The sequence below is a fragment of the Atractosteus spatula genome, chromosome 13 (assembly GCF_055471065.1).
Source record: "Atractosteus spatula isolate fAtrSpa1 chromosome 13, fAtrSpa1.hap1, whole genome shotgun sequence".
NCBI classification, from domain to species: Eukaryota; Metazoa; Chordata; class Actinopteri; order Semionotiformes; family Lepisosteidae; genus Atractosteus; species Atractosteus spatula.
The window spans coordinates 25,374,687-25,390,848 of record NC_142718.1 but is presented as its reverse complement, the minus strand read 5'-3'; the positions used below and the strand labels follow the sequence as shown (position 1 = coordinate 25,390,848).

Below are 16,162 nucleotides of genomic sequence, written 5' to 3'. Positions count from 1 at the left end.
TCACAACACCTTCCTCTGGTTTTAAATTGGTCATGCAGATATTAAAATGTAATCAACCAGCCAATTTCCTGTTGTTCTTATGTGAATGGTTTGCAGCTGTTTCAGTCTCCAACTGTAGGTTCATTCAACCTACAGTACAACTTAACAAATTAAGTATTCCTGAAATACAAAGTGCACATGAATGCTTTTTCCCCCTGTTTTGTTTGGAGTTTTTATTGAATCCATACTCAACTATTTGAAGTTGATTTTAGTATGTGTATTATGAAAAATGGTGTCTTCCATACACAGTAAGTTTTATAAAATTAATTTTTATTTGGGAGTCCTCTCATCCCCCCAAAGTCATGAGTTTTGCCCAAACTCATTGGGCATTGGGCATTGGTCATTGGGCAAAATTATTTGCCCAATAATTTGCCCAATAATTTCTTAGGATTTGCACCACTGCTTATCATTCCAAACCTAGAAAAAACAACTGAATATGTGTTAGTTCATAATTCTTTATTAGGGCTGACTTGTATCAGATTATGTTTCTTACAGTATATGTTGAATAAAACCACAAGTTGTAATTTACCATTCAGCACCACAGCCAATAAGCCCTGTTATTTAAAACTAATATAGCCTGTATACTGTACACTACTGTTTCAAAATTGCTTCTTTATTGCACAGTATCTATTTATCTGTTAGTTTAAGTTACATACAAGTTCATACCCTTACTCTTGCTGTTTATTGTTACTATCCTTTGAAGATGAATTACATTATTGCAGGCTTCTCAATACACCACACTACACTCATCCAATACTATATCAAGACAGATCTGGCAGCAAGCCAGTTTCTACAGAAAAACATTTTGACATTTGCTTGGGTTTCCATCTGTCAGACTTACTGTGTGATTGCCTGGCCACTCCAGTACTGATTGAGGTAATCCCAAGAAGCAAATCAAATCACTCTGTACTCTCCCCTACTAATGCTTCAGGTACACTGACTACACATAAATTATTTATCCTGAGCAGCACTGAAACATAAATTAAACTACAAATAATAATAGAAAAACAGCCCAGCACAGGAATATAGAGATTATATCATATATAGCCTATTTTATCCCAGCTTAAAGGGGAGGTTTGGCGGTGTTCAAAAAAATTCACCTTTCAAGGCTAACAATAAAAGGATTTCCCTTGGGAGTTTCATAGATGCCATATGAAGGTATTAATTTTGACCGCAGTGCAAAGTTATCAAAGGCGCGCCTGACCTTAAAGTGTCGCAAAACTACACTTGGGGCAATAATAGCAAATGCTTCACCATACTTAATTTGACAAGCACTTTATAAGGCATAATTAATTTTCCTGAATGTAAGAAGAGTATGCTAATGATTTTTGTCAAGTAGTTAAACATCCAGATATTTTAATGATTCCATCACAATATCACTTAAAACAACAAAACAAATGCAATTAAGGCAAAGAGTGGAAATAGAAAAAAATCAAATAAAAGCAGCAGCTGCAATCAAAACAAAGGGTGGCTAAGGATTATTGTTTTACTTTGCTTTTCCCGAGTATTTTTAGTTTTATGTACTGTACCTCTGCAGAGAGTAGTCGTGTCTATTAAAAAACGTAAGTTTTTTAATGAAACAAATGTGTATAATTAAGAAATAAATGTAACTGCATATGCAAATATGATAGAACTGCCTTGAAAAATGAAAAAAAAAAACTTCAGATCGAGGCTTCATAATCTTAGTCCTAAGGACTGACAGTGTCTGCTATTTTTCCAATCAGGCTTTTGGTTGCTTAATTGAATTTATCATTTAAGAAATTAACTTTTCAAATTTTATTTTATTCTTCTGAAAATATGTTTTTGATAATTTTACTTAGACAGAATTTTTCTAAGTAAAATTAAATCTTTGACTTACTGGACTGATTGGCAATTGTTTGTTATTGGCTTTTAAAATTGTAATGACGTTTTTGGGAAAACCTGAAAGTTAGTATAAATGAAGGAACATAATCATTGGTTGATGTATGAAAAAAGGAAAAAAATAGTTTTTTAGCAGTTATAACTGACAAAAAGCACAGTCATCTGGGATCAATAAAGACATGGGACCAACATTTGGTAGATAGAACACTGTCAATGAAATGGACATGAAGATCCACTTATGTTGCTGGTTTCCTGTATCTGATAAAATGGGTTATTCCATTCCTTTGAAGACATTAACTGTGAAGATCATATTGCTATTTGTAGCACTGTCGTTGTTTAGTTTGTAATTGAGTCAACAAAGCTAAACAAAAAGTCACAAAGTTAAATTCACAAACCAGACAATCTCATTTGTCTGTGTAAACTCAATTAGAAACACCACCTTTCTTTCAAAATGCAATTCTCTGCTCACAAGTCTTAAAAATGAGTTTTCTCTGCACTGCCATCTTATTTTGGAAGGAAATATCCGATGGTAATTACCCTGAATAAAGGTGCAACAAAATTTATTAATATGAAAGCTATACAAGTGCAAGCATATATGGTATATATGAAATATATTTGTTAATCATTCTATATATGGAAATATTTATCCCTTATTTTTATCCTGAAAGAATAATTGCAAAAGTGATTACATAATAAGACTTCAGAAGAGGTCCTATACCATTAAACTGTTTGCTTTACACAGTGGGGTTAAATTAAAAACCAAGTGAAGCAGAGATCTTCTCAGGCTGACCCTCCATTTTGGTGTTTTACTTTTCTCTGTTGTTTTTTTAAGCTTGAGATAAGGAGTAGATGAATAAGAAATATACTCCTCAGTAGAATCACAAATAAAAAAGATACATTCAGCACCTGTGCTTTGCTGGAGAAAATCAATCGTTAAATCTCATTGAGCAAGCTAATACATTTACAGCAAAGTTAGTCTTACAAATCAGCATTTGGTGCATTAATTTAGATATATAATATCTAAATAATACATTATCTAATATATAGAACTTTTAGTCATTTTTTGTAAGTAATTCTTTTTGTAGAAGAACTGTACTAATAATTACAGATGAATTTAATTACTGTACTTAAAATGTGAGTATTTTGAATTCAAAAGTTAAGACAGTAATACAGTATAAATACATAAAAAGAATTTAGAACCTGTAATTCTGACCCAAATCATGTGCAACTCTGTCATTTCCCCTCAAAAATTAATCTTTTTGAAGCTTTCAGTTCCAGCCAAAGAGGGAGAAAACAGGGAATTTAAAAATTAAATTAAAAAAAAAACAATATTTAAGAATTTAAGAGACCATAAGGGAATGTAATAATTAATACAAAATATTATTGTGTATATGTATCTTTAATCTACTGTACATTTAGAAGGTCACTATACAGGTCATTGTAAACCCCAGTACATCCATCAGAAAACCTTTGCCTTACAATGCAGAGGCTTGTTTTCTCAATAAAAACTATAGATCACTGAGGCACTGTTAAGCTTCAGACACTAATCACTCCAAGCAACTTTGTTGAGTGTGGTATGCTGAATGGAGATAGAAGTCTATATGCAAATAGGCATTAGTACAGCAATAGAAAAAAAAAATAAAAAGAACATGGTAAATGATACCCCATGTACAGAATAAATAGCTATTCAGTTACTTCAAAAAGAACACTGGAAGTCCAGTTTTTCAATAGTTTAGTATTCCACACAGATTGGAAAACAGTGCTAGCTTTGAGGCAAAGAACCATAAAAGCATGAAATAATTTGTCTGCAATCACACTTATTCCTAATAGTTTCAAGATGAAACACCAAAGGCTCTCTGCATTCAAGAAAATGTAACACATTTATGTATTTCATAATGTAACGTAGCAAAACCAGTCAATAATTAGCTTTTTTATTGTCCTATTGGCACTCCTTCTGTGGCTCAAAAAATACTGGGAAGTTATTAGTTTAAAAGGTATGCTTCAACAAAGATTAATGTTTAAGAAATTGATGTCTCAGATGAATACTATTACAATTTTATATCATTGTGTACTTATCATTGTGTATTATTCTTAAAGGCTAATAAAGGCTTAAAGAGCATGTACAGTAGTTTGCAAGGTGAATTTCTATGAGGGGAGAACTACAATAAACAAATTCACATCACAATCTTAAAATTGAAGTAAAATATTGAAATCGGTACATTTCAGATTGCTGTATATAAACTATCCCTTTAACACTGCAGCATTGAGTTTTATTACAAAATCAGAAGGCAATAAGAGAAGTCTATTTAAACGCATTTTATATGGCCTTTACTGTAAAAATATTCTAACCCGGAGATTTTCATTCAACAAGACTAATTATGGCTGCTGCAAGCAAGGTGTATTTTAAAATGACTGTTATACCAAAAAACTGTGAGCATCACTTTCAGTGACAATGGTGAAGTGTCAGGTGATTCTAAATGATTGTGTCCACAATCTGGCCCTGCTTTGCAGTGCAGGAGCTGTCTGCACTAGCTGGAGCTCAGCTGTAAACACCAGCACCTCTTGTGGTCTTCCTGAGCTAACTGTTCCTATTCTAAACACAATGATCTCAACTATCCTAAATATGCTTACATTTCAGAGGGAATTTATGGCACAACTACAGCCGAAGGGGTTCCCTGATTGCAGCTTTTCCAACCCCATGATCTGCTCAGGGACTGATTGTCTTGGAGGAAACTCTCCAAGTATTTCATTGCACATACAGTACTATATGTACAATGCTCAAAATATTTCAGTCTATTGTCAAATACATATTCTCGATGTCACACCTTGGAAAAGTTTATTGATATGCTCTTCTAATTAAGAAAATACATCTCGCTGCTTCCTACTCTTTAACTGGCCTAGCACCTTAATGGAAATTTGCCTTCATGAGTTCAGTGTATTCTTGAGTAAGAAGTGCTTTCATATGCTCATTATTTGTTTTAGAAACGGCATGATGTGTCACGACACTCCACGCAACAGAAGCACATTTATATGATCTGGGATTAAGAGTTCTCTAACTTTAATATGGTAATTGCATTGCATCATGCCAAGAAATTGAATGTGATGAGACATGGATAATTAACAACTTTGAATGAACATTTCCATTGCATTTCTCATGGGTTTTGTATAACCTGTTCTGAAATGATGTCTAATGTGAAAAGACCTACAGTTTCAGATTTCACATCTTCCAGCCTTTTTTTCAGGAGTTCTACCCTGTGCACAATTAAAGTAAAGTCAGAACTTTGGCATTTGCTTTTAGAAACTGCTGTACTATAAAGCTATAGTATATAGTATATAGCTTTATATACCTACAAAATGAAAATATTTTTTGAACCTGATTACGGAAGCATATGGCAGGAACACCAATGTACATAAAACCCCAATATCTCAGATTCTCTACAGCCTATTTTTATATTATGCCACATACAGTACTAACTGTTAATTTGACCTGTAGTGCAGTTATATATGATGAAAGCAAATAGTTGCACTATATGCATGTATTTTTTCTTCATGGTTCTTTTGCCTTCACAAAGACTACATTCTTACAATTGTTTCTATATAAAACACACATTGTTTTTTAGACATCTTATATAATATAATTTGATTTGTCTTTTCTAACTCATGAAAAGCCACACAGAAATGTATATACTGTAAAATACCACAGTAATCAACATGAAGAACATATGAATGTTGGGCAAATTATCTCACCAGCAAGAGCCCTCTTGTAAATATTCAGGTAAGAATAATTTCTTATGCAATTATTTTGTTTAAATACATTTCTTCTTCAAATATAAAATATGTCATCTTTGATTAGCCTCACAAAGGTTGAGGTAAAAGGTTTGGGTCAAAGAATCTAATCTGTCTTTAAAGTCATGTCAAATATTCTACATTATAATATTATCCTCATCGGTCAATTATTAATCAAGCAGACTAGTTAAATTCCAGTCAAGAATTCAATATCTGCTCTTCTTTTTATGTAGAACAATGTTTGTATGAATGTAATAATATATATGTATAACATTATATTTTCACGTTTGTTTGTTGCAATTAATTAATAAAACAAGAATGCTGAAACTACAATTACGGTAGTTGTACCCTTAATTCTTTCAAGATTAAAAAGGATTTAAGAAAACTACCATGGCAAAGTAAACAATTGCTTCTGGCAGAAATCAAAGTCAAATTTAGTCTCTTCAGGAATATGGTGAGTGAAAGCAAATAAATAATTGAAAAATAAAACCTCGGAAGATCTATTAAAAATATACTTCAATTAAAGGTATCGTGTCAACCAGTTACAAGCTACTGATGTACTGCACACAATTGCAATAAGGATATTCTCTATCAAGATTCATTTTGGGCTGTCTACATGAAGAATAAAATGAAGGTGATAGGAGACTTCCCAAATATTTTGTTACAATGCCTATTTTGTGTTACGCCTGCTATGAAGGATTTAATGCACAAAAAGCTCAAACAGTAAACAAATATTTTTAACAAGTTTGTGGTTTATGCTTATGCCACATAAAACCAAAACATTAACCTAAAAAGATGCAGTATCCAATATTCTTTAAAATATGTTAAATACAAAAAGGAGTAAAAAAAAAATTCTTGCAACTTAAAATGCATTATACAGTCAATTCTATTCACTTATGCTCTGAAATACAATTTTAATTTCATGCTTTGTACAAGACCAAAAATCCAAGAGCTGGAAACAGTAAAGCTGTAGCTTTGTGACTCATAAATACACTGTTTATTTAGATGAATGTTTTCATGGAAAGAATAGTGTGAATGAGACATACCCTTTGGGTTTTCACTACTGTGTGAACACTAAGCCACATCTTAAAACATATTATTTTCTGTCTGATTTTAAATACAGTGGCTATTTTTATTCTTTTCAAGAACTGACCATTATGATGCAAAATAAATATTACTGTATATATGTACATTAAGGGACATTAATGAAATAACATCAAATAACTCAAAATCATAAACGTTTTACCCAGCTAACAGTTTTCACTTAAGCATAGTGCCCTCAAAAACGTGAAAAATGCGAACACAAACAATGTGGTCCATTGTGGAAACACCTTCAAACCTCACTCGGTGTAACAAGTCTGTCTTTAACTGATATTACAATTCTGTTTGCAAGATGTTATTTTTCAAGTTTCTTCCAAAATAACTTTGCTTTGATTATAATATATAGGAATAATTGTATAATGTCAAATTCATGCAACATTCCTGAAACAACATGCAGGGTTATGCAAATTAAACAGTGATATTCTAACAGCTAAGAGAGGCTGGCAGGCACTGACAGCTTTAAATTAGCATGTGCAACATTTATCCTGAGTGAATAGAGTGAAAAGGTTCTCCAGGTTGAAATGAGTGATTGGAACTAGGAGCTATTTTCTTTACCTGGTCATAGTGCATACTGTATGTGTGCAAAAAAAGTATGTCTGAAGTACTGACCTGTCTCGTTTGTAATATGGTAAAATACTACAAATAAATAAAAACACTTTACTGTATATCATTGATTACATTTGTGAAGGGTAGGGGTGTTGAGAGAAATTGCAATTCACTGCCTTTTCAACACATTTGAATGACTTTGTAGTCAAATAATTAATATGGACAGAATTCAAAACGGTGGTTTCGTATACCTCAGCTGTTAAACTCTGAATCTATAAAATGGTATCTGTTTGATTGGGGCATAACAGCTGTATAATCACACACTTCTTCTTCAAAAAGCAATAAACCCCTGACTATGGCAGTTAGAAAATCATTGCAGTAAAGCAGAAGGCTGACTTTATCAAATTTCTCTGTGATCAGTCTGCATTCACACATTGCGAGGCACTCTTCGCTCGCCCCTTCATCCCTTCGCAGCACAGCTCGCAATTAGTAGAAAATAAATTCTGAGGAAGAAACAGCCATTTAAACAGACAAGATGTTAGTGATTCAGATGTGTGCTACTCTACTACTCCTGACAGCCAGACCATTGAGAATACAGCATGTTGTAAATTATGCAAAGGTTTGTATTCAGGCTAAAAAGCCCTTGCACTGCGTTAACTGAAAAATACTAGGGAGGTGTTGGAGTTTTACACTCCTATGTATCTAACTGTAGAGCTCATAAATCAAAGCATGTCTTTTTCTTTGTGTGTCTCTTGTCATAAAGTCAGGAATGCATGTACTCTGTGCAGGAGTACAGTCTGAAGATTAATGACAAGTGTATCCTTTCCAGATGAAATGAAAAAGAGCAGCCAATAAGGGGAGTTGATCAGTTTCACTAACACAACAGTTGAGATGTTTGTTTTTTTGAGAATAGTAAATAGGTTGCGCTGAACTGGTCTTCAGAGATTGGTATAAAACCTTTGCAATCATCGCTGTTCTTGTTCTGAATAAGACAACTGGTTTAAACAATTGCATCACCGAATTTGAAATTTCAAAGTATTGTATGCTTAAGGTGAAATTCTGGTTTTTCTTCTATTCCTGAAACATCTGTTATTGTATTTTGTCAAAGGAACAAGTAATAGGTTTATTCCATGCTGAAAAAAAGCATGGAATTTTCTACTAGGACAATTCTCATTCCAGACTTTTATAATTGCTATTCAAACAGCTACTCTAGTAAGAAAAAATGTATTTGGGTGAATGCATTACAAGATATTGTAACTGATCAGTTACAATAGGTCACTGAAGTTACTGAAAACTTTCCAGTGTAACAAAACTCTTTAGAAATCCTTTGCCAGCAGTGTTCTATTTTCATGCTCAATTGATCCTTTCACATTTACACACTGACAAGCAAGCAAACTCTAGAGGAGTTAAATCAAAGATACTTATACTGTCTTTACAAGTTAATTCATGTAGTGTTGAAGCTGGGTTTTGAAGGAGGCAGGATACTCTTTGTATTACAAATTAGCTGTGCATATGATGATTCTGGCTTTAGCCCTACAATGTATATGCAGTAGATGCAGGTGACAATGATGAATTGTTCCAATACATCATCATAATAATATACTTTGACAAGAAACAGAATTAAATCAACAATGGAAAAAAAATCAAATGATATGTAAAAGTGACACAAGAAAATCAAAACTGATGAGAAAAAATGTGGGGTCAGACTGAACCAAAATTAGATGTACTGAATGGGCACCTCTTGTTTCAAACTTCTTATGTTCTTATGTTATTATTCAAAGCAACATGAAACATCTCTAGAATGCAGAGAAACCTATAACAGTATATTAAACTTATGTTACTGTATATTGAAAATATAGCTTTTTACAAATGCAAACATTAAGCACTTCAAAAAGAGAATTATTACAATGTGATGCCATAACTAATTCTTTCATTAAATTTCATGGAATTCTGTCATGAACATTTTAAATGATTAATTAAACATTACAATTTAACCATTAACCATTGTTGTGAGACAGCATAAGATGTTAACAGATACAAAATTGTACTGGAGTAATCACAATTTGCTTAAGAAAACAAAGTGTGCTCTATATAGTCTTGTATAGTCTTTAAGCGTGACATACAGTAATGGATAATTTCTTTACAGTCATATTTTCTACATGTAACAAATTTCTTTAAAAACGAAGCTTGTAAAGACACTGTATTTTCTGTGCTGGCTGCCTTTGCATTTTCAGCTGCTTAGTACAACAACTCCCTAGTTGTTTGGGGTCTGCTTTGAGTCTTGCAAGCTCAGCAGCCACACTGCATGAAATTAAATCTTTTGCTAATGATAACAGTTTGAAACCTTTCATGTGATGCTGCGCTAAGCTGGGAAGGCTTAGTTCCCCTTTAAGGTGCCAGTAGATTTCCTTTTGTTTTCCTTTCACTGAACCACAATGAACATTGCCTGAGAAAATAAAAACCTTCATCAGATTTAAGAACAATATTGCTATAATCCAATATGTTCACAATCCAGGCTAAAAATAATTTAACACTAAGAATAATTACAAAAATACATAGAATGTTTAATTGAAAAAGATGACTATTTGTCTGAGACAACATATTTGTTTTTTAATTGTTTGCGCAAGTGAGAATTTCGGTTGTTACCTTTTGGAGTGCAAAAACAAAGGTTAGTATGTTTTTATTCAACAGGTGATTCCAGGCTGTATTTTTTGACATAACAATTATCAGAGTACAAGTGTCTTTAATTATGGGAATAAATGGACATTGACTATTTAGCTTATGTGAAGAATAGGATTGCTGTTATGCTTGATAATATCAATATAGCATACTGCTGCTATCTTGTTTCTCACAATTGTCTTTTTTCAAATTATTATACTGTACTGTATATTGATAAGATTTCTAAGTTGATGTTAAAGGTTAGAACTTACACTCAGGTGTCAGTTTATCAGTTTTTATGTAAAGATTTTCTGTAACCGAAGCTTTTTAAAAGAAATATTTCTGAACCTGAAAGGCTTCCTCTGCTTATACTCAAACTAAAGCTCTTTAAATGTTACATTCTGCTGTTCTGTACAGCACACTCTACGGACAAAAGATTTACAACCGCAATATACAACTTGAAGCCAGGCACATATATTTATTATGGATCTCTGTGAAATTGGAAGTAACAACCACTCTCATGCCTGCTAGCCTCCTTAATTTTAGGTTAAATGACATCAGGGTTACAGCAATAATAATAAAATAACTTGGAGTTATTTCAGTAAGAGCTGGACTGATTCACATAATTATTCTTAGCTAGTTGCTACGTGGATTTTAGGCATTTTGTTTCTATTGACTGGAAACGATTTGTTGCTTTTTAACCACCATACTGTCAAATGCTTGAGATACAGTGTGTTAATCTTTAACCACAGATTTTAGATTTATAAAGTGCACTCAGGATTTGTTCCACTCAGGAGAACATACATTTTTCATGCAAAACAAATATTTAATTCTTATAAGGGCACATTCATCTAGAAAGAAATTATGATGCTCAGAATGAGGTGTAATAAGCAAAAAAGCAATACATTTTCAATAACACTTTAAAAGGTTTTGAGAAGGAGTACTATGAAGTTTCTTCAGGTTCATAAATCTATTGGGAAACATAAATTGAACATTAGATTAAGACTTTTCTTCCCAAACCAAAAAACAACAAAATTACATTTAAACTCATTCTTTAAGGAAACAAAGAACTTAAAAAATGAACATTATATTCTATCTCATTCCTTTGCTTTCATCTTGTGCCAGATATGTGTTCACCAGTTAAAAAGGGTAAATGTTAGATTTATGGTATAGTGACAGAGAATCCATGCTTATCTGCTCCAGAGTTCTCAACAGAAGCATAATAAGATATCCTAGGGGTTAAACCCTTATAAGCATGATTACTGTGGATCTGAGAACATTGGGGAAAAAATTCAAATCAGATTTTGTATATGTGGATTATAATCTCCCAAATCCATCTGTCCTAGATTGACCTACAGTCACTGGTTGGAACACTTCTTATTCTTCCCATCTGTGATAATATCATCATACATTTAGTATGACAAAGTAGCACTGCAACTGTGTATAAAGTGAATTTCTAACTCTTTTATACAGTTTCAAAACAGGCAGTTTTCAGTGTTTGAGTTAAATCTGTAATAACTAACAGCTTTTGCATCTAGCTTTGTAAGACTTTTTTACATACATCATTGGAATAGAATGTACTGTAAATAATGTGCACATAAGTAAAAATACTAATAATTACCAAGGTCTTGTTTCCATTCTTGCTGAGCGGGCCCCTGAAAACTCCCTTGATGTTTCGAAAGTGACCATTGCTGAGGTGTGTGGAGCTGATGACAATATAATAACAAGCCATATGGGACCCACAGCTTCCATGCACAGAGTGCACACAGTTCAGCCAGACAAGAAGCAAACGAAAAGGAAAAAGTATGTCCCAAATTCTAGGCTGTGTAAACTCCAGTGATCAGAAGAACTGCATTACCCTTTTGTTTTGTAAGGGTATTGATAAGTGCTTTACTCAAGAATCAAGTGGGAAAATCTTTATTTTTGTCCCCAAGAACTCTTCTCATTTCCAAAGTGGTCAGGCATCATTAGGTAGCAGCTGAGCTGAGCCATTCACGGCTTTTGTTGATTTCCTCATTCAGTCCACTATGAAAACAGCTCTGGCTTTCCTCCACTGGCTTCGGCAGCAGAACGTTCAGCTTGCCTCACTCAGCTCTGCCTGAAGTGCAGCTCCGCTCGCTGCTAGCTTCTCCTGCTGAAAGAATTCTGATGTTCACTGTGGCACAAACAGGCATAGCATTATAGAGTACACTGTTGCTGGTCCAATGCACTGAGCCAATGGCAAGAAGCCACTAGTCTGACAGCAAGGGCTGTAGGAGAAGTACATCTGTCACACACTGCCTCTCCAGATCTACTGAGTCAGCCCCACTCACGAGCCAACCAGGATGCAGCAGGCTACTGCAAGTAGCTGTGGTAGCAGCAGCCATATGAACTGCTAGAAATCAGAGGATCAGGTAAGGAGCCTGCAGCTGACAGGCATATGCATGCATAACGGGAGTCATGGGTATTATTACAAAGATATACTGTATGCTGCTTTACCTCCAATTATTTTAATTGTCTTAATCTGAGTAAGATGTATGCCTGATAAAACAAAATATATTTTCTCTTCCTAAGACTGCTACCTTCTATAATAAAAGTCATTTCAGTGTGAACAGCAGTATGCCAGTGTTAACAGCATTTGCCACCTGTCTTAATAGAAATGTCTTAATTAAAGGTTAAGCTCTTCTATAAATAGTTGTCTTTGAATGTGTTGATTAAGGGCATTAATCTTAAAGCTTGATAATTACTTTTGTGTAAATTGCTGTTAACATAACTTAGTAGTTTAACAGGCACATCTCGTATTTGTTATATTTTAAAATACTGCCAGAAACAAAGTGTTGTATAATACATTAACTACAGTAAAATAAAAGGAAGTAAAAGAGAACTCTGAGCAAATATCAGAATCAAGTATTTTTAAAATGTCATTTAAAACTATTGATTACCTCTGATTGATTTGGTGTAAAATTATTCTGTAAGTATGCAGCGTGAATTTTGGCTCAAAGTACCTGAAGAGCGGCCAGGGATGTAAGTATAGACCAAATCCCTGATGTAGAAAGGAGGCACACCATTTAATTCCTTGTAACTAAGCAACAAAATGTCAAAATCAACCCTGAATTTCACAGGCAGCCAATGAAGAGATGCTAGAACAGAGAATGGTTATAGATTAAGTTAAGACTCTCAATGCAGAATTTTGAATACATTGAAGTTTGTCTAGTATATTGGAGAAAATAGAAGGAGGAAAGCATGATAGAAATTGATTGTGGAGGAGATAAAGGCTGAAACAAACCTTCTGGCATAATATACAATAATGCAGGATTTCAGACATGTAACCACTATGGAGTAAAAAAAGAATCTTAAAAACATCCAGAACAACTACAGAAAGTGAAGTTTCTGACCTCAGAACTTCTTTTGACCTGAGCTCCATCAATAACCAGATAAACATTTTCATTCTGCTCAGCTGGTGTCTAGATTCAAGAACCATTTCTTCAGTCTTAAGGCGGTTTAGTCAAGAATTCAAAATTTTGCTGAATCCAAAACCTGCTGTGAGACATACTGTACAGCTAGGTCAGTGTCAGATGGAGCACATATTTAAATTTCTGTTGAAATGGAAACAATTTAATTTACTGTAAGTACAGTACACTGCTGCAGTGGCTGTACAGTATGTAATGACTGAATAATAAGGCCCCCAAATGAAACCCTGGTGAACACCAGAGGTTAACCATTTTGTATTTATATTTAAAGTTTAAAAAATATCATTCATAATCTACTGAAAAAATAATAAAGCTGTCTGAAAATCCCTGAAATCGTAATAATTTAATATTGTTTTATGAGAACTGCTGCAAGCTGCTATAATTTACTTGCAAATTATTTTTATATCGTTGTAATACCACTCTCATTCCTCATTCTCATTCATCTAACACGCTGAACATATGTATATACAGAGTTAACTTGCTTTTATTGAAAATTCACTACATTGTGATATAGTTATTTTATTTAGAGTAATTAATATGCTAAATTGCAGTACACTATTATTAACACTTCAGTTAATGACACAGGACGGGAGAGAAATTGTTCACAAATAATTGAGTTTCCTGTCATCAACATAAATGAATCTAACACCACATAAATGGTGCTATTTATGTTTTGTTAGAATGACTCAATTAAAGATCAAGGGTTAAGGCTGTTTTTCAGATGAACATATATAGAGAGTTAAAAGATAATGGTTGTTATTAGCTAAATACAGTTAAATAAACAACATTAATTGAAATTAGAATTGTAATAACTATTAACTAATAACTAATAACTCTTGGCAAAGGTCAGGTTTAATTATTAAATAAAGCAAAATTAGGGAGGGGATACAATTTATAAACAAGTCACAGAATGGATTATGACATTATAGCAAAAAAAATAAAACAAAGAAAAAGATATAGTGTCAAAACATACTGTATACTGTATATATACATATGTATTAGCCAATTCTAAAGTACATGCTGATAACCTAAAGCAATCATTTACTTAAGGGTCTTCTTTGTCCTTTTGGCCCTATGAAAAAAATTGAGAGTTTCCTATAACCAAAATTAGGATTATATTATTAAAAAGAGGCTTTTGCAAATTTGGTGGAGGATTGAAAGCAGTACTACTCAGTTATTAATGTCTAAAATTACAATTACAAATATGAAGTAACACATTCACATTGTCATGTTTCACTATTATTTGGATTATCTTTCACATTATGCTAATTTAAATGCCATATTTGGAAGAGGAGTAGGTTGAGAAATCCAGAATACTTTTAAACCACATGAAAATATTAAAATTGACATAGAACTACTGTATATACAGTACATTGCTTTTTTGTACTTTGTTATAAAAATGAAAGAAGCTGAATTATAAGTTATAAATGACTATTTATGAGATTTATAGTAAGCACTATAATAAAGCAGTATTTAATAAAGCAGTATTTAGACATTGGTATCCATAAATCTCAATTGAACGTAGTGTGTAGTTTTAAACAGCAGAAATGTTAAAGAAAATGTCATATTTGACAACTTGATAATGACTTATTGTTTTTTCCAATACAATCAGTAGCTTCAACTTCTATTATTTATGTTTGTTCAGCTCTGCAAAAATACAACAATACTAAATTTAAAATACACTGTCTAAAAAAACAAAAGGTACTGCATATAGTACTACAGTATATGTTGGTCATTTTCTTTCTTTTTCCAAATCCTAGAAAAAATTACTACACAAAAGTAAAGGAGGGTGGGGAGTTGTGGGTTGAAAAGTTTCATGCATGATAAAACAAAAAGGACAGAGAATAGTCATTAAAGAGTATACCAACGGAAAGAGAATGAAAATGAAGCTGCACAGAATCACCGCAGGTTTACACTTCAGACAGCTTCCAGTATTTGGAAACCAGTCTGCTTAAGCAATGCTGAGGCATCTTGCAGTCAGTAAAAGCTATGGAGGAATTACTGCAACAGATGTGAATTTGTTGTTAGTAATAAAACACAATTCAGATACTGTATACAGTGAAAACCCTGAAGCCTTCGACAGATGAAAGGCAATCAAAAACATTCCCTATTCCCTGCAACTCAGCCTTGAAAAGAAGTTGAGTGGAAGTAAAAATTCAAAGAAAGAAACAGTCAGGGAAGTAAGGCTTAAACATTTTATAGAATTCGGTGAATCTGCTAGGTAGAAAAAATAGTAAAGATGAAATCACAGTGTTGGAGAAATATTTGCAAGATACAGTAGAACTTCATTTAACTCCTCTGTATGCAGTTTTGCAAGGAAAAACATCAGGCTCCCATTGCCTAGCATTTTGATCTTTGTAGGTTTTAAACCATGGAAGCTCCAGTGTAGATTGTACCAGAGAAGTACAATTTAGCAGCAGAAGATACTGTAGGAGCAGTGATGATTTTGTCCCTAATACTGTACATTTCCCAGAAACCACACCATACCTGAGATACTGCTGTTGTGGAATCAGTCAGGAGAAGAGCAACCAGATGCATTTCAGAACTTAAAGGAAAGTCCAACTCTGACAGGCTGAAAGAACCAAACATTTTTAGTCTTGAACAGGGAAGACAAAGACAGGATCTGCTCCAAGTATTCAGAATCCTCCAAAGCACTGACAAAGTCAACGCAGTGTAGTTCTTCAACATAAACAATGAAATATCAATCAGAGGACATGGCTCAG

At 33.3% G+C, this 16,162-nt stretch overlaps 1 protein-coding gene across 2 annotated transcripts in view; it reads right to left on the bottom strand.

Annotated features, from left to right (window-relative positions):
- znf804a (zinc finger protein 804A) overlaps positions 1–12,023 on the bottom strand; it is a 72,682-nt gene extending 60,659 nt beyond the window's left edge. For both annotated transcript variants that reach the window (XM_088930545.1, XM_088930544.1), the window contains exon 1: positions 11,612–12,023. In XM_088930545.1, the coding sequence (XP_088786671.1) occupies positions 11,612–11,722 (111 nt within the window). In that variant the 5' untranslated portion in view covers positions 11,723–12,023. The remainder of the gene's footprint in view (positions 1–11,611) is intronic.
- Positions 12,024–16,162: the final 4,139 nt, after the last annotated feature.